The sequence below is a fragment of the Antrostomus carolinensis genome, unplaced genomic scaffold (genome assembly GCF_000700745.2).
Source record: "Antrostomus carolinensis isolate BGI_N321 unplaced genomic scaffold, ASM70074v2 scaffold10637, whole genome shotgun sequence".
Lineage (NCBI taxonomy): Eukaryota > Metazoa > Chordata > Aves > Caprimulgiformes > Caprimulgidae > Antrostomus > Antrostomus carolinensis.
In genome coordinates, this window is record NW_010328103.1 from 27,452 (window position 1) to 54,987 (window position 27,536).

Consider the following 27,536-nt stretch of genomic DNA (forward strand, 5'->3'; position numbering starts at 1 on the left):
TGTGGTTATGAATTATTCAGAAATAGAGTCTAAGGTTCGAGAAGCAACCAATGATGATCCATGGGGACCTTCAGGGCAGCTCATGGGAGAGATTGCCAAGTAAGTGATAATTTGGTTCAGTGATGAAGAAAAGAAAGGTGCCTTTTATACAGGAATGTGAAATCAGCTGCTAAATCAACTCTGTGGTATGCTGACTGATAATGCTGAAAAGTTGCTGTAAATCAAGTCTTATTTTTTTAAGGCGTAATCTTATAATGTATTGAAAATTGACAGACAAAAAAATGAAGTCAAAGTATATTTTAAATTTTTAATTTTATTTATGTAGCATCATAATTCTTGCAATGTATCTGACTTTTTTGGAGTGTTTATTTTCAAACTGCCTTCCTCTATTTTCCAAATAGAGCAAAACATGTCAAATCCTTCCTTGAACTTTTTTTCTGTTAAAATGAGTTTGGAAGTTGCATGTTTGACTAGTTGCAGTGGTTACTATGGTATTCATGTTAAACGTTATTTACTTTATAAATTAGTGAAGGTTCTTTTACTGCCTCAGCCTTTTAGAATTATGTTTTTTTCTTTTGCAGTACTGGTATGTAAATTACTTCTATATGACTAAGAAACAGGGATAGCTTTTTCCCTTGTAATGGCATCAAATGTGAATGGACATAGATCGAGTCTGCCATCTACTGTCAGCCCTAAGTCTTAAGCTATTGTGGCAAACCGCGGAGAATAAAATTTCTGTACTCCTTTTGTTTAATTCTTTAGGGCTACATTTATGTACGAACAGTTTCCAGAACTTATGAACATGCTTTGGACTCGAATGCTGAAAGACAATAAAAAGAACTGGAGGAGAGTTTATAAGGTGTGTACGTGTATGAACTGGGAGTGTTGAAGACTTTGGTCTAGAAAGGACTCAATGCTCGTTGCTGGTATAATGTTCTGATGTGATGTCTTGTTTAGATATTGCTGTATCTAAACTCCACTAGCAACCTATTATTTCTTTCCTAACTATATGCTTTATAATTCTGTTACTGAAGTCAAAGATGTCTTTCAAATGCTGTATATGAAAAAAACCCCCAAAATTTCTGGTTTTAGAAGTGTGTCTGAGATGCTGCTTAGCGAACGTAATAAAGCAACTACATTTTGCTGGTATTTGAGTATTAGAGTAGCATTCGCATTTTGAATCTACCCAAAAGAGTTGTTACAGTGTTAGGTGAAAAGTAGATGATAAGTTACTGTGCTATCAGGAAAATGTTTTTGAAGGAATTCAAGAGTACCTGAAATAAAATGGAAACTAGTCTTAGTTTTCTGCCAATTCATAATTCTCTAAAAATTGTAGTTTAGCTTTGAGTGGACCAAAGTTTCTTGCAGATCTTATCATATGAGGCTTTTCTGTCCTACTTGCGTTTTGGAAAAAGGAATCATTTGCATTTTTCTTGTCTCTGGCTAATTAGCGTGGTACAGAAGCTTTTTGCTTAAGATTATATCATGCTGCACTTAAAGTGGTGTTCAATGTTCACTGAATTATGCAAATATAACCTCATTTTTTAGAATTGATGTATTAGAGTAGCTTATGTTTTGTTTTTCTTGATGCTAGGATTGTAACAAGACAGAATTAATTCTGAGGCATGGTTTGTGCTTTTCACAGGTGCTTGATGTTTTGTATTCATAGTAATTGTTTTCCCTGAAGTACAATATAAGTTAATATTTAATGCTATCTCACATAACTACTTAATGTTATAAAGACTGCTTGGAATTGCTTATCAGGTTTGGATAGGTTGAAATATAATGATAGTTTTAGCTAATAAAGGCACTACTTTGGAGAAAGTGCTTTTTTTTTTTTCTAGATAGAAATCCTCAGTGTAAAAAAATTGCAATTAAAGTACTATTTAAACTTCATTTGGTTTGTCACTTGCTCAAAATTGTCCTGAAATTCAGTTTGGTATATCCATTGCATCCTGCAGAAGGCTGCTTATATTTCTGTAGGAGTTACTTTTCAGTGAAAACCATTGAAAAATTGTGAATAAAAGAGGCAAAAGAAAATGCTTCATTTAGCAGGGTTAACTTTTTCTCTTAAATGGCTAGTGCTGTCTTTTAAAATAAGCAGTAGCTGATGAAGGTAACTACTTCTGGTTTAGTAATAATAAATTAGAGTTTGATAAATACAGTTTTTAATTTTCTAAAGAGTAAAAGTGTATGTGGGGAAAATTTTATTTTTCTACGTGAACCCATATAATAACTGTTTATTTAAAAGGAGAAAGTCTTATTACTTACTAATTTGGGCAGGGGGATAGGCTTGGCTTTCTGTGGCTTTTTTTTGCTTTTTTTTTTTTTTTTAAAAAAAAGAGCTTTTGTTCATGCAATCATAAAGTGCTTTGTATTTTTATAGTCTTTGCTGCTCCTAGCTTACCTCATAAGGAATGGATCAGAGCGTGTTGTTACAAGTGCCAGAGAACACATTTATGATTTGCGATCCCTGGAAAATTACCACTTTGTAGGTGAGCAATAGAAAAATCTTATAAGCAAATTAAAACAGTAGTTGGAGTTGTCAGTCACCTGAACCAGCTTAGAAGCTTCCCCAGTCTAATTAGAATGTGACTGTTGCCAGTTGTGTGAAGAGTGCAGAATCCAAGACGTGGGACCCTAGAGTATTAATTAGTGAAGACAAGAACTTGCAGAAAAGACTGGCTAATAACAACAGAACCAACACAACATGAGTGTTCGGGTTTATATTAAAATATGCACTAGAGACTGGTCCCCTGTGGTGTCCGTAAAGGAATAGCTTTAATCATATGGGAAGAAAAGGTTAGAGCTCCAAAACACACACATCTGTTTGAAGCTGGGGTTTTTTCCTCCCACCAAATAATATTTACAGTGCAAAGGCAGAAGGCCAGTGTGTGTTTTGAATGTGAAAAAGGCTGGGAAAGGAGCACGTTTAGCTTGTACTACATCCCAACTGAAAGCAATTTTTCAAAAATTCAGTTTTGCAAAAAGACTGAGTTCTTGCAATTAAAGTTGCAAAAACTGTACTAAAAAGAGTGGGGAAAAGGGATTATATTTTGAAGGGTTAAAATTGTTCAAGTGGAGAATATAATTTCTGTCTCAGTCTTTGTTAATCTTTTCAATGTTTCAGCAGCAGTTAGATGTTTCTAAAGACACCATTCAGTGAAAACTATCATTTATCTAAGAATGAAAATTCGTCTTGAAACAAAATATTTGGTCCCTTTTAAACAAATGCAGTGGACCTTAGTAGCCTTAAGATCTTTGGCTGCTCTGTTCATAATTCAAATTTTCTTATCAGTTTGATGTTCAGTATTGCTTCCTCTGATTTATTCTTCCTTTTTTCCCCCTCTTCCATCCATGGTCTCTATCCTGCATTACCTATACAGATGAAAATGGCAAAGACCAAGGTATAAACATACGCCAGAAGGTAAAAGAAATGGTTGAGTTTGCTCAAGATGATGATCGACTTCGAGAAGAGAGGAAGAAAGCAAAGAAGAACAAAGACAAATACATTGGGGTTTCTTCGGACAGTGTTGGAGGGTTCAGATACAGTGAGTACTAGGCTTTCTTGGTCAAAGATTGATAATCTCGACTTTTAACTTGACTTAGATATCTAACACAGATAACTTAAGGAATTTCTAAGATGCTCCTTTAGATTCTTTTTCTTTATACTTCTTTAACTGTCAGTGTTACTGTTATAAAAGAAATCTTGCACATTTTCCCCCACATACAAATTTAAATTAATTTAAAAAAAATCTTGAAGTTGGTCGGTTTTAGTTAACGACTAACTAGAAACTCATAGAAATGACATAAATGCATTGGCTTAGCCTAGCTGTCTTGTTTTAATCCATGGTCAGAGTCTCATTGTAAAGTGAATGCTGCTGTAGCAGAAGTAGGTAAATAAATGCCCTTGTAAGTCAGAGTTTCTTGGTAAATCTTTAATTAGTATTAAAAAAAAAAAAAGATTATACTTTCCACCTCCCTTAAAACCATTGGTTAATTTGGGTTAGGGCTTTTAAGGCAGTAATACTGTTTGGATGAAATGATGTAGATATTATATGCCATTAGACTTTTTGGTTTCCCAAGCGTGAAATGATGTAGATATATGCCATTAGACTTTTTGGTTTCCCAAGCAATACCGTTTGGACACTGGAAAGATATTTGTGGATCATCCGTATAGATTCTGATGTCTGTCAGATCTAACTTTAAATATATGCACTAAGTACCTTCTAAGTGATGGAGCTTGTATTTCAGGAGTTTACTAATACAGTTGTTACTGTCTCAGTTTGTGTTTTTAAAATCTTGTTTGATTATTACTATAGGGTATGTGCTTTTTGAAGGAGGGCTCTCAGAGGTAAAACCAAATTTATTTTGTGTAGACATACTGAGCTTGCAGCTGGATGTTGACTGCAAAGCACAGCAGACTAGTATGCAGGCTGGGAATTTGCTGTACCAGTGCTCATCCCTAAATACTAGGTAATTGCAGCTGCCAGTGAAGAGGTCATAGGTAACACCAGAAAGAAAGTTCTAAATTTTCATTTAAAATAATATGTATATCATATTTAAAATGTGTATATTATATATTGAAATGAATGTGTATGAAGGGTCACTTGGTCATCTACTTCTTCATTAAAAAAATCAGCAACCTTGCCATCAGATTTTCAAAAATTAAAATTTTGAAAATGAAAGAATCTGTCCATCATGAATCTCAGCCACCATTGCACAAGGTGTGAGTCCTATATCCAGCTTGGGTCTGGTACTTGCAATAGGACCTTCATTACTAAGGTCCTTTATTTAAAAACACGCACACACAAAACAAAAAACACAAAGGGAGGGGAAAAAAAAATGCAAATAGTGTTGACAGGTAGTCTGATGTAGCCTTGCTTCTGGAAATAAATTCACCCACTTTGCTGAGGCGACTGATGTTCTTCATGTGTGCAATGAGTTCTGTCATACTATTTGTATCTTCAGCATAGTGTGCTTGTAAGATCTTAGCCTTGGAGGATGTAATGCCATCGGCTTGTTTTTGTTTGGCGAGGACGCAGTTTTCTCTAACAGCCCTGGCTAGATAAAGGCACACAACCACGACTATGTTTTGCTTATCAAGTCCAAGTGTGCAGCTTCCTCCTTGCTCCACAGTCCCTGCCATAATGTGTAGCAGGGATCTGAGCTTGAGCTGACTTTTATGTCTGATGTATCCCAGCATGTTGTCCATGATCCAGCTGTCAATCTTGAGATGTTTATCTCTGTTTTCTTTGGCCTGAATAAATCCTTGGCTGCTTTGATTAAGGGCTGAGTCCCCAGGTCACAATGGCACAAGGCTCTGGGTTGCTAAAGTCAGTGAGTTCTTTGAGAGAAGAGTTTGGTATAAGATCTGAGCAGTAACTGTGCAGGACTTAGCACCAGAGAGGGACAGGTGAAGTTTATGTACAATTTTTACTCTTCTTCACTGTGAGCCTTAAACTTAGATTTGCTCACTTCTGTTTTTGACATGTTACTTCTCTGTGTTCCTCTGTTCTCACTTTTCCTCATACGCAGAGTAGTTGAAAATCTCTATCTAGATGGCAGGATATGTCTCGGTTTATTATAGTCTTCTACGCTTCTGCTACCTGCTTGGAATTCTGGTGATTCTGCTTTTAGGAAACACTTGTGAGTCACTGCATTTCTACTTGGAGTACATGTCCCTCTGTTCTTTCACTGAGCTTCTCTTTTGACTTGCTCTGTATGAGTCGTGATCTATCCCTGTATGTTGGGTTGAATTCTTTTTCCATATGCTCTTTAGTTATCGCTCAAGTTTTTTAATTTAAGGGACTGTCTCATTTGTCTTGTATTTCATTTTTATGGCAAAAGATTTTTAATTATCCCTTCATTTGTGGAGTTACAGTTAAAAAAACCCAAACCTTTCTAGCAGCACAAAACAAACTTTTTCCCAGGTCAGACTTCTAATCTAAATTATTCTAGTTATTTAAATATAAGATGCTTGTATTTTCAGTTTTCCTTAGTTCTTTTTGTCCTGAAAATACCAAGCACTTGGTGGTTTTTTTATTTATTTTAAAATTCCTATCGCACAAGGAAACCTTCTAATGGAATCTACATTAAAATTCTTGAGAGCCTGACATAAATTTAAATAAGGCCATTTTATGCTTCTGCAAAATTTAACAGTAGTACATTTCTTAGCAGTTTCTCCTCTTCCAGTTACAAAGATCTCACTGAGCATCTTGCTGATTTGTAGCAGGTTCTCTGCTTTGAAAAAGTTGTCTGTCCTTATGGATCTGAACAAATACCATTGGAGATGTGCACTTATCTCTATGTTAAGAAAATATATCCTCTGGTATGTGGTATTATCAGACAGATATAACTCAGATTTTGCACGTTGTAGTGCAGGAATCCATCATTTTCTTTTTATTAAAAATGACTTAATTGAATAAATCTTGAACATTACCTGAGCTACAATATAATTTGTATGTAACTTGAAGTAATGAATTTTTCACCATTCTTCCTTTCTGCTACTTGATTTTACTTGGCTGAAGTAAAAAAAAAAACTTAACTAGTGTTTCATATTTTTCAGTAGTACAAAAAAATGCCTTGTTTCATGTGTGTGGTGGCCCAAAATATAAAATGTTTAAGTGTTGTCTATAAACTGAGCTATATTGGGTTGTTTGGTGTACTTGTATTTTCAACGCAAGGTCTGATATAAGATCACAATACAAGTTAGTGGTGTGCTGTGCTTCTGGTAGTTAAATCTTTGTTAAAATGTATTGTTTTTTCTTTTAAATTAAACTCAAATTGACTGGATGTGTATGAATAAACTCAGGCTCAAGTTCTTTAAACTTTCTTAATGAGATTGTGCAGAAAATGTCCTTATTTCAAAGAAAACTGTCAGCTGTCTGTAATCTAAGATACCAATATGGAGGTCTTGAATGCTGATTAGAAAAAAAAATTATTTGATTTCTTGATAATAATGTTAATAAAGATGCTCAGAGTTCTCAATGGCTGCTGAAAAGCTAAGTTACTTTACTACCTGTTCTTTTTTCATCTCTTTAAAAGATTATTTTTAATCACAGAGTGTGGAAAAGAACAGACAGCTATCAGTACATTGCACACTCAGGTCTTTCAGTATTTTGGTACTATGGCTTTAGACATTCATGAATGGCATTGTATTAAAAAACCATTGATTTACCTCTGAGCACACAGCTTGGCCAAGAATGGAATATCATGTCTGAAGTGACTGTTACAAAACTGGCACATCCCATTTCTGATAAGCTGCTTATGGAGTCAGGGTTGATTGTGCCTCTTGTGCTTCTCTAGCAGAGTCCAGCAGTATCTTGATATGCTGCACACTGCATTAAGATTGTGTCGTTGTCATAAACAAAAGTCTTTGAATCTGCATTCCTGCCACTTAATGCTTGCCATTACACGCTGTGCCTTGCTGTCATAGTCTTGGTTCAGCACTGTGGGAGCTTTCAGTGTGCTTTGAAAACTTTCAGGGTTTATGTATGTAGGGAGGGGGGCTTGAGAATTATTCCAAAAAGACCACAGGCATTTTTTTTACCTCTTACCTTCAGTATTTCTTATCTTAATGTCTTACACAGGTGAAAGATACGATCCTGAGCCCAAGTCAAAATGGGATGAAGAATGGGATAAAAAACCATCTTTTCCATTCAGCGATAAGTTAGGCGAGCTAAGTGACAAAATTGGAAGCACGATCGATGATACCATCACCAAGTTCCGAAGGAAAGATAGAGAAGACTCTCCAGAAAGGTGCAGGTATTAGAGTTGTTTTAACATTAATTCATTCTGTGAAACTGCTATGATAAAGCTCTTTGACATTGCTGATTATTGGTTACAATATTCTGCCATTCTTTTTGTCTGTATGGAAGCATATTCATGTTCAGTACCTGCTTCCTGAACTTATTACACATCTCTTACTGGCCTTGGGGAGTAATGTAGCTCTATCAATAGTTAACTGCTCTTGGCTGCCTTCCATCACTGCCCCTAGCTTAGATAGCTGCTAGCAGAGCAGGGAATTTGGCTGAAATTTCCTAAGCTTTCCTTGTCTCAGCAATTCAGTGGTCTTCCTTGTGCCACTATACTGGGGGCTGCTGTTTAATGCTATGGTTACTCCGAATGCTGAAGTGCCAAAGAAGATGATGTAAAATTGCTTCGGCCTATCTTGACACAGTGCTTCTTCCCTGAGCTGATTTCAGGAAGAACAAGCTGCAGGTGACTCATTTCAATATTTAAAAAAAAAAAAATAAAAAATCAATTTCAGTTGAACCTTCTCAAGAAACTTGTGTTGTATTTTGCACCTGGCCATTAAATTTTTTGAGTAAGGAAGAAAACCTTCCCTGCTTTGCCTGCAGAAAGAACTTTAAATACATCACACTTCAACAGGTGCATTGAATTTTATTATCTGGAGATCAAATTTGTACTTAACAGAATCTGAAATTGCTGTAGAGAAAGTGCTCAAGTATCTTGAAATAATTCCCTTTTGGGTAACAAAATTGAAATTTGCACTGAGATTTGATTAATATCTTTTACAGGAATATCTTCAGATACATTCACACACACATTTTTATATGTGTATAAAAATACACATGCACACACACATCTATATTTAAAAAATAAAGCAGTCTTCCACAGAAACAAAAAATAATTATAATGGTAGCATTTCTGAGAAAAAGGCAGTATGGCCTTCTTGCTAAGGCATTAATAAATCATAAAACTGGTATTCTTTGCACACATCAGGGTTCCGTCTTAGAACCTACTATCAATCGACTACAAAGAGAAGGCATCAGAAGCAAAGTAAACAATTTCAAACTTAACAATGGTATATTGCTGCGTGCTTTTCTGTACTTACCTTTTACAAAGCAACTCGTCACAAGATGTCTTTGAAGCTCACTATCCACTTCTCATGTAGTGGATGTACAGTAAACAGGTTTTTAATCTTCTTTCCTTTGCTTTATTTCTGAATGGCTCCTAGTCTCTTACTTGTGCTGGTGTAAAGTCTTGCACCTTTCCTTGTTTGAGACAGTTCTTTTTGCAGTCTGTTCTTTATAAAAAGCAGATTATTTTTAGGTCTTCTCTACTGTACAGCTCTACCCCAAGTTACACTGATTTTTTTTTTAATGGCTAATAGTACATTTTTAATTTTTGGTTTTGGTCTCGTAACCCTTGTCCCTTTCTTATTTTTCTTTAATTTTTTGGTAAATGTCAGATATGTTACTTGTCTTGAAATTTATGAAAGTAATAAACTCAGGACTTGAAATAAAAGAAGGATTTTTTGGGACATACAGTTTGGTTATCCTGCCCTAAGGAGGAATCCAGGTTGCAGCAGTATGGCTTCTCTAACACTGCTTCAGCTACCAGCCTGAAATTTCCTTTTGGGAAGGTATTTTATCAGTGTGTTGAAATGAACAGATTTCTTTCTACAGAAGGCATCAAAGGATCTAAGACTGAATTCGAGTTTATAGAAAGTCTGTCTATTTATACTTAAAGATACTGTAAATACAAACCTTATAATTCATGTTATATTAACAGAATGCTATATTTTGTATGAAGTTAAATATTGAAACGGAATAGAAACATAAAATTTAAATTATAATGTGAATTAAGCTCATAATAACATAACATTCTCTTGTAAATGCTTCACGAAATCCATGCATTTCTGTGTTTTCACACTTCAGCAGATTTTTTTCTAAAAACAAAAAAGAAGTCTCCAAAAATTTTCTGGTTTACTTGTAGCCTGCTGCTATATAATAACATTGAATTAAGTTGCCATTTCCCTTAGAAAAGTTACTAAATTGTGATACTCGCTCAGCTGGCAAATCTGCTGAATTTGGATGAAGCAATCTTTACCTCCAATATACACACCAGAAGAACTTGTCCAGGCTTCTGGATTTCTGACTGTGCTTGCAAAGTTTGTAGTTTGCATAGAAGAAAAAAAAAAAATGCTTGAAGTAACTAAGAACTTCACTGGTTATATAGCTGGCTTGAGTTTACAGTAGATTTCAGTGAAACTGCACTTCACACAGTTAACTCTGGAGAAGCCTAGTGTCCTCTTTTTCCTTTAGAAGAAAAATGTTAGTACTGCTGTGGGGGAATTGGATTCTTTTTTCCAGTAATATATCCCCTTGGAAGTAGAGAAGACCAGAAACAATACCCCATGGGGTGGGAAAACCTCCAGTTTTCTTTCATAGTGCTTGTTAGTTCTTAGATCTTGGATGAATAAACCAATTGCTGCCCTGACTCCAACCTTGTACACTGAAGTTTTATTTTCTAAAATACCTGCAGAGGTGGTTCTGAAACATCAGACTTTTTTCATAAGAATCCTTAAACTCTGTCAGTCCTTGTTTCTTTGGTATTCAGAAAGGTTGGTGCAGGTAACAATGGAAAGGAAGCAAAACAATTAGTACTCCCATAAAAGGATGCAAGTCATGTTTAAAGGCAACTTCCATGTAAAGCATTACTTTTGTAGTAGGGTATAATTCAGATAGTTTCAAATTATCTCTAAACTATTTTATGGCCTTAAAGAATGTTTTTCAAAAAACCCCATACCATGAAAACCTCAAGGCAAAGAAAAAGAATGCATATCCATACTTTGGTTTCTGGGAGTTGCAACATGTACTTCCTTTGCAGAAGTTTTTTTTTAATTAATTGGTACAATGCTAGCTCTAACTTTTTATTTTTAAGTTCATTCTGAAATTCCCAGATGAAGCTCTGCAATTTTACTATTCTGAGCACAGTAAACACACTTAAAGGGAACATTAATCTATAATGTTTCTCTTTTTATTAATGTGACCATTAAAGAAAAATAAAAAACACATCTTCTGAGATGTCATAGAAAGTTGAGGATTGTAATATTTGTCTTGCTTTCTGGCATATATGTTTAATTTCTTATCTCAAAAGCTTTTAGACATTCATTTTGCTGTAGATCACCAAAGGCTTTTTTCATTCTTACATTAGTGAGATTAATCTCTACCAGCTCTGTAGCAATAGCTCCATTGATCAGACTTTGATGGTTGTCAATCACTTCCTCAGCCCACAGACTGTCTATGTGTACTACAGGGAATCTGTAATGATAAGAAAATATACATTGCAGCAGGTTTTAGAGACTGAGTCTTAGTTGTGATTGTCCTAGTCTTAGATACTTTCAACATGCCTCTAAAAGGCAACATCATTCCATACTCCTGTGGCTTTTCAGTTGGATGTACCATGTGTACCATGCTAACGTGCAGATCAGTCTTCTCTAGGGTCTTGAGTTAAAAATCCTGGTGTCACAAATGAAAATATGGCTAGTGGTCCCCTCTGGTGTATTTGTGCATGTGGGAAGGCTATCTGCAGAAATGCAGAACTGGAATAGTAGCTTGTTGCAAGTCAGGGTTGAAGTGCCTTGAAAGGATAAGGTTAGGTGATGCCATTTGAGCTCTCTGTAAGGCTGGTCAGACACATGCCAGTGGCCACTAGGTTGGTCAGCAGCTATGATATTTTAAAATATATTAAAAAAAAAAAAATAAAATATTAACTGATGTTAATGAATTGAGCCATCCCCAGTGGTGAGTAGGTAACACGTATAGAGGAAATGACACGTGCAGTGTATTCCAAAAAGCACAGTATTGTTAACAGAGAACAAAGGCTGCCCTCCAGAGTATATTACAGTTACTGTGGTGTTCCCACTGACAAAGGGGCAGCCTGTCTTAAATTTTGCAATTTTAGTATTCTAATGCATTACTAAAATATAAAAACCTTCCACTTTCAACTATGTTGCTAAGGGAAATTTCAAAAAAAACTATTTCAAAAAACATTTCAATATATTTAAGCTTTCTCTACAGCAATTTTCACTGTTATCTACAAATCTTATCTTGATGATAACAGGCAACATGACTATTGGGGGGGTGGGCAATTGGTTTGTTTGTAAAAGACTTAAAATATAAAAGTAGACAGTGTAACAGATTAAACAAATATTACACAGTGACATCTAAAAAGTTTTGCCTAAAATGGTGATGTTTGTTCTTTTACATTTTAAGAATAAATGTGTTTTCTCTGATAGAAAATGAATAGTATAGTTGCATTGCATAATTCTGTAAACAGTCTTTTTCCACAAACGTTTTAAAGGATATAAAAGCCTGTTTCTCTGGAAAGGGAAAGGGGATGAAACAGGAATGTGTTTCTTGAAATCTGAAAGATAGTGCCTATATTTGGTTCAGTGTTTCCTGTCGCTTGGTGTAAGTACTGAGCAGACCTGCCAACTTAACTTTTTGTTGCTGAAGTGTTACATAATGTATGGGGGAGTTCCTGTCAGAAGGTAATTAAATATACAGGATTTAAACACTGGTTTGCTATTATCCTCTGTCGTGGACTTGCAGTTAATGTTTAATGAAATAACTTGCTTTTCTTTATCACTTTTATACAATAGGTGCAATGGTGTGTTATGTAGATGCATTATGTAAGGGTAAACATTTCCTTTCTCAAATGTAGGAAGAAGCAGTATTTTTATTATGAACCATTGCTACAAGGATCTACAGTAACGCGTTGGGTTTGTGGGAGGGTCGGGTTTTGGTAGCAGACAAAGGAGCTACAGCGACGGCTCCTGTGAGAAGCTTTAAGAAGCTTCCCTGGCTCCAAGGTGGACCTGCCTCCAGCCCAGGCTGAGCCGATCAGCAATGGTGAAAAACCTCTGCAAATCCATATTTATGATGAGGAGAACCAGTTTGGCAACAGATCAGGAACATCAACAACAATAAAGACGACAACCTGAGGAGAGATGAGGGGGCATGTGCAAGAGACATGGCACCCAGGTCAGCAAAGAAAGAGTGGGAGGAGATGTGCCAGAGGGGAGATTCCTCTGCAGCCCATGGATGTTCACAGTGGAGCAGGTACCCATGTGTAACCCATGGAGGACTCCAGGCCAGAGGGGGAAGCTGTTCTCGAAGGCAGCTATGACTCTGTGGAAAGGTCATGACAGCGCAAGACCCCAGAGATGCTCACATCGGAGCCAGGGGAGGAAGTGTGCCAGAGTGGAGACCCGTCTCCAGCCCATGGAGGACCCCATGATGGAGCCAGGGGCTGTGCCCAAAGAAGTCTATGACTCCATGGGAAATCTGCATTGGAACACTTTGTTCCTCAACTCTGGTAGCCTGCAGGAGGGACCCCATGCTGGAGTTGGGGAGAGGCTGAGGAGTCACGTCCCTGAGGAGGAAAGGGTGTCAGACAAGCTGATTGCAACCCCCATTCCCCATCCCGCCTGTGCCCCTGTGAGGGGAGGAGGTAGAGAAATTTGGAGTAAAGTAATTTGAGCCTGGGAAGGAGAGGGGTGGGAGGAAGGTTTTAAGATGTGGTTATGATGTCTTATAATCCCACTCTGATTGGTAGCAAATTAAATTGAATTTTTTCTTTCCCAATTCAAGTCTGTTTTGCCTGTGGCCATAATTGGTGAGTGAGCCCTCCCTGTCCTCATTCCAACCCATGAGCCCCTTTGTTATGTTTTTCTCTCCCTCCATCCCACTGGAGCAGGGGAGTGAGTGGGTGACTGCATGGTTCTAGCAGCCGGCTGTGGCTAAAACAATCACAGACTTTTTGGTGCCCAATGTGGGGCACAAGGAATTTGACATAAGAATATTAACTGGGAGAGGTAACAGGCCAAACATGAACTTGAACTAACAGAATGATCATGAGGAATTTTTGTGGTTGTAATTGTGGTGAAGGGACAAGGGGTGGATTGTGTGTAAACTGTTGGGTTTTGGTTGGTGCTGTGATGATGTTGGTTTTGATTTTGGTGTGGGGAAGTTTTTTTGTTTATGTGAGTGAAGGTTGTGTGATGTATGTGAATTTTAATTATAATTCTTAAATGCATGATTTGCAGAGGTGAGTGGTGAAATGTGTTGGGTTTGTGGGGGGGTTGGGTTTTGGTAGCAGACAAGGGAGCTACAGTGATGGCTCCTGTGAGAAGCTTTAAGAAGCTTCCCTGGCTCCAAGGTGGACCTGCCTCCAGCCCAGGCTGAGACAATCAGCAATGGTGAAAAACCTCTGCAAATCCATATTTATGATGGGGAGAACCAGTTTGGCAACAGATCAGGAACATCAACAACAACAAAGACGACAACCTGAGGAGAGACGAGGGGGCATGTGCAAGAGACATGGCACCCAGGTCAGCAAGGAAAGAGGGGGAGGAGATGTGCCAGAGGGGAGATTCCTCTGCAGCCCAAGGATGTTCACAGTGGAGCAGGTACCCACGTGTAACCCATGGAGGACTCCAGGCCAGAGGGGGAAGCTGTTCCTGAAGGCAGCTATGACTGTGGAGTGGTCATGACAGAGCAGAAGACCCCAGAGACACTCACATTGGAGCCGGGGAGAGGAGGTGCGCTGGAGTGGAGACCCGTCTCCAGCCCATGGAGGACCCCATGATGGAGCCAGGGGCTGTGCCCAAAGAAGTCCATGACTCCATGGGAAGTCTGCATTGGAACACTTTGTTCCTGAACTCTTTTAACCTGCAGGAGGGACCCCACACCGGAGTCGGGGGAGAACAAGGAGCCATCTCCCTGAGGAGGAAAGAGCAGCAGTCAAATTGACTGCAACCCCCATTCCCTGTCCCACCTGTGCTACTGCGAGAGGAGGAGGTAGAGAAATTGGGAGCAAAGTGATTTGAGCCTGGGAAGAAGGGAGGGGTGGGGGGGTGTTTTAAGATGTGGTTATGATGTCTCACTATCTGGGGAGTGGGTGAGTGACCACGTGGTCTTAGTGGCCAGATGCAACTAAAACCATCACAAGTAACCAAAACTTTCGTGGCTTAAGCCACATGTCCATTTAAGTGCTTCATGAGTGGTATTCTCTCTCTTTTGTATTTCTAGTGACAGTGATGAAGAAAAATCAAGAAGAGGTAAATCTCCCAAAGCTGAATTTAAAGATGAAGAGGAAACTGTGACAACGAAACACATTTATATTGCACAAGCTACAGAAGCTATCACCACCAGACACAAACGCACAGCAAACCCTTCAAAAACCATTGACTTGGGAGCAGCAGCACATTACACAGGGGATAAAGCAAGTCCAGAACAGAATGTTGCTGCTCATACTGCACAGCCAACAGCAAAGGTGAGACAGCAGAGCACAATAAAACATGACTGTGGAAACGTTCTTCTAACCTCTGAGACAATTTCTAGTTCAGGGTAGATTTTTGTTATGCAGCCTTAAAGGGAATTATTTTGTCAAAAAATGTTTAATTGGAGTTTTCAAAAGCAAAGGAGCAGCTTGCATTTTTGGAATGGAATGCGTTTTTGTGTGATTGCTTTAAGATGTAGAATTCTTTAAATGTAGTCAGTACCATGTTTTACTCTTTTGAGGAAAGCAGAGATAAAATTTGTCCTGAAGTGTGAAGGATTCTCTGAACCTGCACACTTATTGACAAGTTCTTCAGTTATCAGAAAAAAAAAACCTCAGCCACTAGCTGTTCACTATCCATCTCTCCAAAACAAAACAACACACCCAAAAAACCACAGAAAACTTCTCAATGTCATTTAAGATGAGTGATGACTTCATGAGATTTGAGCTATTTTGTTATTTCTTCTTCAGGCTTCTGTACCCTCTGGCAGCAAGTCATCTAATGACCTGGTTGATCTGTTGTTTGATGGAGCTAGCCAGCCAGTCTCAACAGGTAAACACATTCTGATTTTATTTTCTTAATGCATATTTTGAACCATTTCTGAGGGTAAGCTTGTTTGTTGTTATGTAAGAGTAGTGGATAAATTGAGAAATGAATACTCAAAAAATTAAGAGCTGCCTAGAACCTTTTGTAGCAAGGTACTGTATGTGCTTGCATGGGTCTAATGAACGTTAGCAGCATCAGGATTACCTGCCAGATCAGTCCATCAGAAACTGTGTTGGTAATGCAGTTATTTATAATTAACTCTAAAAGCCAGCACAATTCATTCACACTCAAGCATTTCTCATGGTGCAATTCAAAGGCTAGGCAGCTGGAGATAATATAAGCTTTCATCTAAAGTATTCTGGCAAAGTTGTTTCTCCATCTTATTTTGTCTTGGCACTCAGTCGATCCTGACCCTAAAACCAAAAAGAAATGCTACCTAAAAGTAAAATTATTCATTGTAAAACATGTCCATTCACTCTCTAAATGTGCAGTTGAATTTTAAGTCCCTTAACCTTCATATGGACTTACCCTTAGGCTCTCAAAATGCAGTTGCTTTTTAGGAGTGTGTTAGATTTCAGTGCATTGCGTACGGTATTGATAGAGGAGTTAAGGGATTTGGTAGTTTGATTTTCAAAACCTAAAACTTTAAAGACTTGTTATTGTGTTTACAGGTTCTTAATATCGACAGATTTGATTGTGGCTAGCATGGAATAGGAAAAGAACTTTGTGCCCTTGTGTTCTACTGGCACAGTTGAGAGAGAGAGAGTTAACTGTGGGCAGAATTTTTGTTTTACGATCACTTTGAATAGCAAATAAAATATGAACATAAGTCTTTTCATAAAAATCTTTCATGTAACTTCTCTCCATTTGAAATAAGCAACTAATCTTATTAAATACAGGATCCTATTCACATTGTTTGTAGAAACGTATGTGTGTTACCTTTGGGATGAAAGACACTCAGCTCTCATCTTTGTTTTAAAGACAATGTAAAATCACATGAGACTGTACCAGAAAATGGCAGTCCACACGTGTGGCAAGGTGGCTGCATTCATGCATGTGTTAAGACTTCTCTTACTCATTTCTGCCTGAAGTTATACCACTTCTGGGTGTGTTGTAGCAGGAACCCCTGTAATATGTCACACTAGGTATTTTTGTTATAATGTATGAGCAAAGCCAGTACGACGAGCACTCTGTGCAGTACAGTACCTTTCATCACTAGGCTACCAAAATGCTACCTCTGTAAGTATTTAATAGAATATAAAATACATCAAAACTCTGTTGGAGGGGAGGGAAGTTGTCATGGTAATTTAGTATCAAAGAACTGTTTCAGTCTTTTCTTTCTTATTTCTGGTAGATCTTTAAAACTTTGTGCACATCTGTTTTTGGGGAAAATAGATAAAGTTGGTATGCGTGTTCTGAAATATGTGTTAATTCTAATGGTGAAGAAATAAAATTCGTTTCATGCATCTGTTCCTTTATGCACAAATACCCCCTCCTCCCAATTTAAGTAACAACTTATTTTGTGTTATTTTCTATCTTCATATACAAAGGTGTTCATTGTACATTGGAGTTACCACAGTTCCATGGAATTTTAAGATCCTGGACCAGAACCACTACCCCCAATCAGTACTGAAACTTTTCCTATCCAATTCTTATGGGAAAAGAGATTAGAGCCTTTTATTTATATACATATGTGTATGTTTTTATTTTTATGTATAAAAAGAAAATCACATTGAGAATGGATGTTTCCAATTCAAATTGAACTTTCCCATATTTCAAATAGAAATATAGCAGCTTCCATATTACAGTGTATTTTAATCTTTCATCAGTTCAGCTCTTTGCTGTAGTAAGCCTTTTTTCTTCTTGCCTTTTTTCTTCTTTTTCCAAAGCAGCATTTAGAAATGGTGTTGAGATGAGGCGTGTTACCAGCTGGTCCTGCTAAATAACCTCTTTGCTGACCTGGGAAGGCAGATGGAAAGGGTTCATTTGTAGTGACAGATCTTGCATGGGAATCTTTGAGGATAGCTCATGTTGAGGAGATTAGCACTGTCCTTCATGTGCAGGTCACTTGTTATGACCACTGTTCCCTCGCAGCACAGGGTGTGGGAACATTCCCAGTGTCAGGCAAGACACAGGGAAAAGGTCAAATGCAGCCTTTGATCTGTCCTGTGAAGGAACTGGCAGGGAAGTCATGTGAATTCAGGGAACTCAGAATTTGCCTATCTATGTATTTTCAGGTGCAGAGATGTAGAAGAAGGTTGGTGAGGCTTTGGGGGGTTACACATGACTAAAGCAACACAATTGGTATGTGAGGGCTCAAACAGGAGCAATCTATTTGAGAAGATGTAGAATCTGTGGTTAGACCTGCTGGAAATATTTTTTTGGTGTTACTGGAGATCAGGTTCTTTAATCTTAACTGGTGATACCTTTCTTTAGAGAGTTACTGCATTCAGCTTAAGCTCTACCACCTCTTTAGAATGCAGTTTCACTTGAAAACAGGCAATAGAGATGGAAGAAAAGTTGACTTGTCTGAAAATGTTAAGGGGTTATTTTGGGTCTGAACCTAGTTCTGTTTTTAAAATTAAATTAATCCCTAGATACTTAATCAAACAGCCCAGGGATAATAAGTGCAGCATAAGAGCATTGGTTGGGTTTTTTTGAGGATGTGGTCAAGAGTATGTAATCAGTGTTGCTCATTCTGATATAAACCCTCAAACCATTAACCTGTTCTGAACTCTGTAAGGACACGTGGTGAAAAAAATTATTTGAAAATGTTCATTGCAGCAGGCAAATTAAACCTGATCAGAACAGTGCTTTAGGTTGGTATTTCACTGGCTCATCTCACACTTTCATTCTCAGGTTGCAATCACTATAAAATTGTATATAAACATATATAAGGTGCTTATTAGATCACTTCAGAATTTGCATTGAAGGAATTTCTTTGTGTGAAATCTTCTCCCTCTTGAAAAGTGGTAAAAGGATTTCAGTAGTGTTATATTTCTGAAAATTCAAAGAGACCTTCCTTGCATTCTCTTCTCATGTTTTATATCGTATGCCACACACTCAGCAAGAAAAGATGTTTCCCCTTGGAAGAACAGTCGCCTTCCTGGCAATGTCTACAGTAAAATAACATAAAAAAGAAATACAAGTACACATGTATTAGAAAGTGAATGGTTCCTTTTATTACTGCTAGCCATTTATTAAAAAGGAGATGGTTCTGGTTTAATTAACCCAGTTGAGAGTAGCAGATGGGGCAGAATGTCTTGCAGCGATAAGACAATTCAGAAATGGCACCAGATGTTGGAAGCTGTCCCTGGTGGTGTTTGAGTGCAGCACAGATGTTCCAGTCCCACCTGGCTAGTTTCTAAGCACTGCAGGCTAAGCAGCTGTGATGTAACCTATATAATGTACGCATAACACTAAAAGTAAAATAATTGAACTGCTGCAGCTTCTTCTAAGGGTGGGACTGCTTGGAGGTGAAATCTTTGAGGACAAACAAATAAGGTCAACTTAGCTTTCTCAGGTCAGTGGAATACCTTCTTAAAAGCAATAGCAAGGATAATTTGATGTTTTTTTCAAAAAAACTTTTTTTGTTGAGTTGGTTTTTGTTTGTTGGTTTGGGTTTTTTTAAAGCAGCTTTCCAGTATAGTTCTTAAATCTTTCTTCTGTTTTTATATCTTGGCTGTATTTTTTTTTTAGTGAAAAAGTGTTACGATGCTGTATTCAGACCTTAATAATTTATGTGCTGCATACAAACGTCTGGTTGGGAAATTTAATGTTCCTGCTGTAGAAAGGAAGCAAACTTATAAAAAAATGAACACAAATGCAAGCTCTGTCCTTGAAATCCCAATTCAAGATCATTGCAGAATCATTCATGCTTTAAGTAACACAAAAACTAAATATAAGGCAACATGTAATTTTTCATAGTAAGCATAATAAGTTAACTTTTTTACAATAAGAATGTTTGGCTTTTATGTGTTACACTTCCAAAGTTTTAATTTTACAGACTGCCAAACTAGTAGCATCCCCAACTAGTTTAAAACCTTGTTAACCTGTTTAATCTCTCTAAATTTATTTTTAGAGATAGCAAAGACTTGTGTCTTTTAGTTCTTCCCTAGGAAAATGAAATTGCAAACTCTGCAAGGCAGTTGGAAATAATCCAGTTTATTTTTGCTCAGGCTTGTATAAATATAGTATGGTGATGAACAGCAAAAACTGTGCCAATTTAGGGAGTAGAATCCATAAATCCATCTTGCCACATACGGAACAGCTTTTCTTCATAAATCCCACATGCAGTTGTTGCAATGGATCTTTGAGCAATCCTGTAACAGCAGTTGGCTTCCTTCTGTTTCTAGGTGGATCAACTGACCCATTTGGAGGATTTGCTGATTTTAGTTCAGCTGCTGCTTCAGCAAGTTTCCCATCATCGCAAGGTAGGATTAATTTGCAGATTGAAATGCTGTTTAAGGGCAGAATGAGGGGAAGAGATGCCACATGGCATTACTGAAAGTCAGTTCCCTTTCCAGGGCAAACTGTGTTTAATTAACTGGACCTCAAGTGCTATATTGAGTAAGGAAGAAGATAGCTACTGTCTGGCACACCACGTGTCTCATCAGACCTGAAATTTTCAGAAACATCAGAAAGATGTTAGTAGGAGTTACAAATATATCCCTGTTCAACTAGTACTATAATATGAGCATATAATAAGACTAAAAACGTGGCTCCAAGTCTAATTTTGAAATACACTGAAATAAGATGTGACTTCTGGAGTGGAAAAGTAAAACCTGAAATAAACAAGTGTGGGTTTAAGTGCTGGCTGAAAAGTGTTCACTAAACAACTGAGAGAGAGTCCAGTGCATCCCACTTTTGCAGCTGTGGGCAAGAAGCTATTTTAATTTGAGTTTTACAGTGATGAATGCTTCAAGATGTCCATATTTGTGTTTCCAAAATGATTGGAAAATTGGCTGTAGTGATAATACCATTCAGGTTATTAATCATCATAGTCCTTTCCAGTGTTTTATATAAGGTTCCTCAACTATTTTATTTGCAGTAAAAAGCAGTCATTTTTCTAATATTTCAACTAACAGTTTGCAAGCTTTTCAGATATGGGTAGGTATTAATTATTAAAAAGAAAGGTAGCTCCTCTGGTAGGATAAAGACTTGCATGAAGTACTTGATAGTCTGGTTTGCTTGCTTGTGATAATGCTGTGAACTGAAAAGTAGTTAGAAGGATTTTATGCTGCTCTTTATAATTTCCAGACATGTGCAGAGGGTTCAGATTGAACTTAAGAACTTTAATAATATGAGCAGAACAGTAAATTAAATGGGTAAGTTGAACAAAAACAAAAGATGGCATCATGTTCAATGGAAAATAGCAGCCCACCTGTGTTAGAAAAATGTTTCCCTCAGCTCCCCCCCTGCCTCCTAAGATTTTTTTTTTAACTTTTGTAATTGTTTAGAGAGAGACAATCATGTTGGCCTTGTCAAATGGCATAATGAGGGGAGCCTGCAACAGGCTATTTCCAAAGCCTCCTGTGGTGTCTGGGTTACTATTGGAAGGCCTCTTTTGTTGGAGGGGAATTTAGTCAAGTCACATCTTCCATACACAGTACAGCCTCGCTGGTAGCTTTTGAAGTTTCATAGGTGCGTTTGTGGGATGGAGCTGGCCAACAATTTATTTTAGCTTGGCTAAATAACAATTTGTTACAGTCTTTTTCCCTTTTAGGAGAAGCCTGTTAAATAAAAGATATCTAGTTCTTACTTAAGTGAGGCATGAACAAGTCCCTGCCAATCACAAGAGCAAGATTTTAGTAATGCTTGTTGGGACAGTGCTCATTTTGCCTTTGCCTGGTTGCATGGCGTGCAGCTTAGGGCTGTCATGTGCCCATACAGTTAACTCAATGCATATGCAGTTATTTTGCATGCAAACATATAAGCTACTATGTAGACATGGCCACTGTCTGAAAAACATTTCCCTTAAAAGTGGACTGAAAAAAAACAAAATATATGCTGGGAAGCCACCTAAAGTAATCCACTTCCTTCTGGTAGAGTGTTTTTGGGAGCCAACAGTGCTGCAAACAAACATGCAGAGGAGGGAGTTGACTTGCTATCTTTTGTGAAGTTAATTTGAGTAGTAGTGGTGTTTGTGACTGGGGCTTTTCAGCAAGGATGTAGGATTAAGTCCAGAATGAGAAAATAATAGCAAAGAGGTTGATCAGCAACCCTACCTGTGAGCCAGCTTTTAGTCAGCATGTTTATGTCTCTTCCTTTATTTTGCTGTTACAAAAACTGTGCTGGGCATGGATTAGTTAATGCACCTTTAATTTGCTTGGCAGGAAAGAACTGCTCTAATTTTTTTACAGGCTTTCTTCGTCAAAACCAAGTTGTTTTGCAAACACAAAGCCGCCTACTATGCAAATAATCTGTGTGTTAATACAGTCTAAATTGATACAATCCTTTATCTGCATTAACATGATTAATCTATTCCAATCACCGTTATGCAAGGGACAGGGAGTCCTGTGAAATGATTAATCATTCCTGAACAGAATAAGCCCCTCTAGAAATCTTCTCCTTCTTGATTAATCATCTTTGAAGTTCTACTGAAGGGGCAAAACCTTATCCCTTTTACCCCTACTTCCATTATTGGTGCTCAGTGCACAGGTCTGAACATAGAAGCAGCACACTCAGCATTTACTTATCTATCAGGAATATTTAAAATAGATTTTAATTTTTAATATGTAATACTAATTGAAACATTCTAATATGGCCCTTCTTTGTGAGGGAGATCAAAGCAAATGTTCTAGTAAGGCCCTAAGCTAATGAATATTTGTCCATTTTGTGCACTGAAGTTGTTGGCAATACTTGAATTTTGTGAACAGATTTACTCTCCTACTGTTATTTAAATTCTAATGTATTGATAAAGATTAAGATGACTAAAGGTTGAAGGTGTATGCTGATAAATATTTACATGGAGTGTAAAAGACTACTGCAGTTACCTTTTGAGTGGGTAGAATGCAGTTGTAGGAAATTGCTGTGGTTGGCTGTTATAGAAGTAGCCATTGTATAGATTAGGAAGTGGAAACTGGCACTAGATTCATCTACCTCAGCTTTATGTGTTTGGGTTTTCATTTGCTCATCTAAAGAAATCCAAGGGATGATTTAAGTTCATTAGGACTCAAAGTTCATTCCATATGGCAATGACATTGCTTGTGACTTAGCTGAAGTTCCAAAATTATATCAGTAACATAATCAAAAAGCTGACCTGTACAATGGCCCAAACTTGGAAGAAGATTCACTGTGTAACAATGAGAGCTGTTTAAATGGTGTTGCTGTATTTTTAGCATCTCCAGTAGATGTTTTTGTAAGCTTTTCTTCCCCTATCACTCCTGTGAAGTAACAATTTTCTTGTTAATAGAAAACCATGTTAAGGGACATAACATCTCCTCCCATTTGACTGAAAGGTTATGAGACATTCTCAGTTCACTGGTTTGTGTCTCTGGACATCTGTGCTTCTGAAATAGGTACCCTTGCAGTTGTCTACAAACAGCTTATTCTGTTAGGCTCTTCACAGTAAGATGGAGCTGTAAGTTGCTGTGTTTTGATTTAAATGCTTGTCTACAAAAACCCTGGTATACTGAAATGGAACAAAGTTTAAATGGTGAACTAAGAGTTCAGCAAAGGTTCTGTTGAGAGAATTGTTAGGTCCAAGATTGAATTTCTGCTTCAAACCAAGGCATTTAGTTTAGGAATCAGATTTAGAAAACTTACTGTGTTTTACATGAGCATTTTGTGGGATGGGAAGAAATTATTCCTTATCACCTCAAATAAGAATTCCCTGGCAACCTGCTTTTAAAGTTTCTGGGTTTTATTCCCCTCAGCGCTGTTTTATACAAAGAGCTACTAACTGTATATAAACAAATTTTGAAGTAGTTGTTTTTGTTTTATCATGATGGAATTTGCTTTATCAAGTGGCTCATTTGTAACAACTGTTCTCTCAGCAAATACCAGAGCACTGACATTAAAAGTTGATAAATATTATCAAAGTTCTAGGTGTTGTTTTGACTAAAGCCACCAATCTACCCCTAAGTTATCTTTTGGTGATATTTCAACTAAAAAAAGCCCTGTCCCCACTTGTCTTGCATCCACAGGTGATGTTATCAAACATCCTCCTTATTTCTGTGCATGGGTGTTTCATATTTCCTTTGCTACCTTGTTAGAATTGTTGGAATATTCATGAGAGGGAGTGATGTCCAGATGGAGGTTCTACCTGCAGATGTTAATCTGGACGGACACAGATCAACTCTCATTTGTTTCAGTTCATGGAATATGGCATTTGCTCAGTGCCTTTCTTTAAGTCTTCTGCTTTTCTGTCTTCCTTCCTCTCCCACACTGTTGCCTTTCCTTCAGGTACAGCAACAAGTGGAAATGGAGACTTTGGAGACTGGAGTGCCTTCAACCAAGCTTCTCCTTGTCCCAGTGCTTCATCTGGAGAGCTCTTCAGCAGCACAGCACAGCAGCCAGCTATAGAGCTCTTCAGTAGCTCACAGCCAGCTTCTGGCCAGCCTCCATCTGCTTCAAATTCTACTGATCTTTTTGATTTGATGGGCCCCTCTCAGACAACCATGACCTCTTCACAAAGTATGAATTTCTCTATGATGAGCTCCAATGCTGTGGGCATCAGTTTACCCATGTCAAGGTCACAGGTATGCTGCTATTTGTACAGTTTGCTAATGACCTTTCCTCAATTAATCTTTTGCCTTCTCCTTAATCACAACTTGGAAAACTAATCCATTCTGCTCCTGGACTCCATACCTAGTCACTCAGGTGTTGTGATGAGCTTTTTGTAAGAAAGTTTTGTGCAAAAATGTTTCCATAGCCTTCTAAACAGAAAAGATGGCAAATTTTCTTGACAAGCCTCCTTTTGAAAGCTAGTCTTCTCTGACCTGATCTTTGTTGTTCTATGAAGTGTTGCTGCTTTGTTGGGGAAGACGAGGTTGATGATATTTCAAACCTTAAAGCCATCCTCCACAGGATATTACAGGTTTGCAGCCTCAGGTAGATGGAGGTGAGGGCTGGTCTGTTCTCCAAAACAGAAATGCCTGCTTCAGTGGAGAGTGTTTTTGGAAACTTTAATAGGTCAAGTTGGTGTTAGGAGGAAAAAATCAGTACCTTTGAGTTGAAAACTTGACTGCAGATGATCATTGTCATTCTACATATTGGTATGGGAGCTTGATACTAGCTTACAAATACTCCCTTAACCCATTCCAGTGGTGTAACAGCACATGGCAACACTGCTTTCGAAGAGCTGAAGTTCATGGCTAAAATATCACTGGGTTTTTATTGTATTCTGTAGAAAAATTAAACACTTCTTGTTTAGTCCTGACACCGATTGGTAAATAGTTTCAAGTGGATCCTAACAAACTTTTCTTTTTTAGCCTCTGCAAAGCGTGAACACTATGATGCCGAAGCCTAACCCTCTTTATAATGCAAGCACAGAGATGGTCCAGAAGAACACAAGCAAAACTCTACCCTCAACTTGGTCAGATCCCAGTGTAAATATCAGTTTGGACAATTTAGTACCTGGGATGCAGCCTTCCAAACCCCAGCAGCCATCACTTAATACCATGATGCAGCAACAAAGTAAGTTGTTATTGCACTGTTTCGTGTGCACGCTGAGCCCTGTGTGTGTTTAGTAGGGTGTCCTGGAGATGGAGTATTCTGTCAATTACTGTTTTCCTATGTTTAGTCAGAATTGTTTCTTAAACTACTGTAATGCTTTTGAGACAAATGGTATTTTCTAAATGGAGACTGATGTGCTAGGAGGCTGGTATCTGTGCGTGTTTTTACTGTAGAGTTTGCACCATTGCTGTTTTCAGACTTCTAATCTTTAGAACTTCTCTAGCATATGCATAGTAGCAAATATTGGCAAAAAATGCTATTTAAAACTTTGAAAAATTTTTGAGGCTTCACATAGAAAATAGGAAAATGAGCGAAATAGCTATGTTTTTGGCCATTGTATCTTTGCTCACAGCAGTTAACACATAAGTTTCTTAAAATACATAAGCACCTACCTTCAGCATCAGACTCTGATTAATGATTTTTCCTTCCTGTTCTCTTTTTTTGCAGATATGCAACAACCTATGAATGTCATGACTCAAAACTTTGCAGCCGTGAACCTCAATCCTCAGCCTAACATGATGCCTGTTCGACCCCAGACAAGCCCATTGATGGGAGGGCCCATTCCTGTGGGGATGGGAATGCCCAGTGTGATGTCAGGTACGATGGGCATGACCTCCATGGGACCCATGCCTATGATGAACCAGGGAATGATGGGAATAAACATGAACATGGGAGTACCAGCTACAGGAATGGGTTTGACGGGCACAATAGGAATGGGGGTGCCCAATATCGCTATGACTCCTCTGACTCCTGGGACTGTACAACCCAAGCAAGATGCCTTTGCAAATTTTGCCAATTTTAGCAAATAAAGATTGTAAAATAAATAAATAAAACTAAATAAAAATAAAATAAATGGGCAGACTGAATGAAGGATTTTTAGCTGCGCAAATATAGCTGGGGAAGGGATGGAAAACACTGATCAATACTTTTTTTTTTTTTCCTTTTTCTTTATCAGTTAAAGTGTCTACATAAAGAACCAAAAGCTATTTTCTAAATGTTGAAATAACTAGTGTTCAAATTCTGGAGAGGTGAAAGGTTCTTCTAAGGAATGTGTTAGATGATTTTGCAAAATAATTTGTATTGAGACCATCAAAAAACCTTTCCTATGTAGGAGAACCAATTTTAACTTTGAGACTTGATGGACGACTGGAATGGGGGGTTGGGTAAAAGTGTTTGAATCTAATTTTATACTTTTCTTTTTTCTTAAAGAGCTTGGCTTTCTTTTCCCCCTCTCCCTAATTGCTTTGTCATAATTGGATCATTCCTTTTACTACCACTGAGTCCACAATTGAAGTCACTCAAGTACTATGATCAGTTTTTTATAAGAATATATATTTTTGTCCAAAAATGGCTTACCTATGTGATTATGGCTAATTCAAAGGGACCTGGAATGTATATATACTTTTGCTAATGTTCCAGCCACACTGCTATATTACCCAAATTTTTATTGTAAAAATCCTCTCAGCAATTTGGTGATCAACAGATTTTTGGGGTCTTAACATGCTTATATTGTTATAACTGATATCCAGTGTCAGTCTGAGAGAAGCTTCATCCAAGACTGCTGGAAGGTTTCCTTTCAGAAAACTCCAGAAAATGCACTTTCTTGCAGTTCTTTTACAGTGGCAGTTGGCATCCTTTGTACCACCAGTATCCCTATGGAGCCACTGGTTTATGGCATCAGCAGCAGTTAAAAGGCAATTTTTTTTTTCTTTCATCATTACAAAAAATAACAAGGTGAATTACACTTAAGTTATGTAAATTTATAACCCTACCTAATCCAACAGCATTGGATCTTAGCTTTTATACAACATTTGGTGATTCTTTTGTGTAAATATGGCATTAGCAGCTGTGGAATCCAATAGAGGAGTAAAAAAATATATATATTAATAAAGGAAACCTGTAGCAGTCAAAGATTTTACTGATTTACTGAAAAGAAAAGAATGAATTAAGATTTTGGGGATTTTTGGTTTTCCTTCTGTAATTCTGCATTTAAGTTCACATGAATCATGATTCTAGAATCTGGAATACAAAGACGTTGTTATATTCACAAGCTGGAAATACTGTTAAGAATAAGCACTATACTATAGGTATGAAATTTATTGCTTCCCTTTTCTTATGTTGGATTTCTTTTTTATTATTAAATTGATAAAACTTTGTTTCCATTGTATTCATAATGTTCTGTTATACATAACATTAAAATGTTCATTAAAATCAA

At 37.5% G+C, this 27,536-nt stretch overlaps 1 protein-coding gene across 2 annotated transcripts; it reads left to right on the top strand.

Moving 5' to 3' along the window:
• On the top strand, positions 1-27,536 carry CLINT1 (clathrin interactor 1). Of its 2 annotated transcripts, none has more exons than XM_010172124.1 (11): positions 1-99; positions 763-859; positions 2,387-2,495; positions 3,387-3,551; positions 7,593-7,767; positions 14,847-15,090; positions 15,568-15,649; positions 19,999-20,076; positions 24,050-24,345; positions 25,078-25,282; positions 25,769-27,536. In XM_010172124.1, exons 1-11 carry the CDS (start codon positions 8-10, stop codon positions 26,128-26,130), a joined length of 1,905 nt encoding a protein of 634 aa, XP_010170426.1. In that variant the 5' UTR covers positions 1-7; the 3' UTR covers positions 26,131-27,536. The 2 variants fall into 2 exon arrangements, with proteins under 2 accessions (XP_010170426.1, XP_010170427.1); XM_010172125.1 differs by having other exon boundaries at positions 25,111-25,282.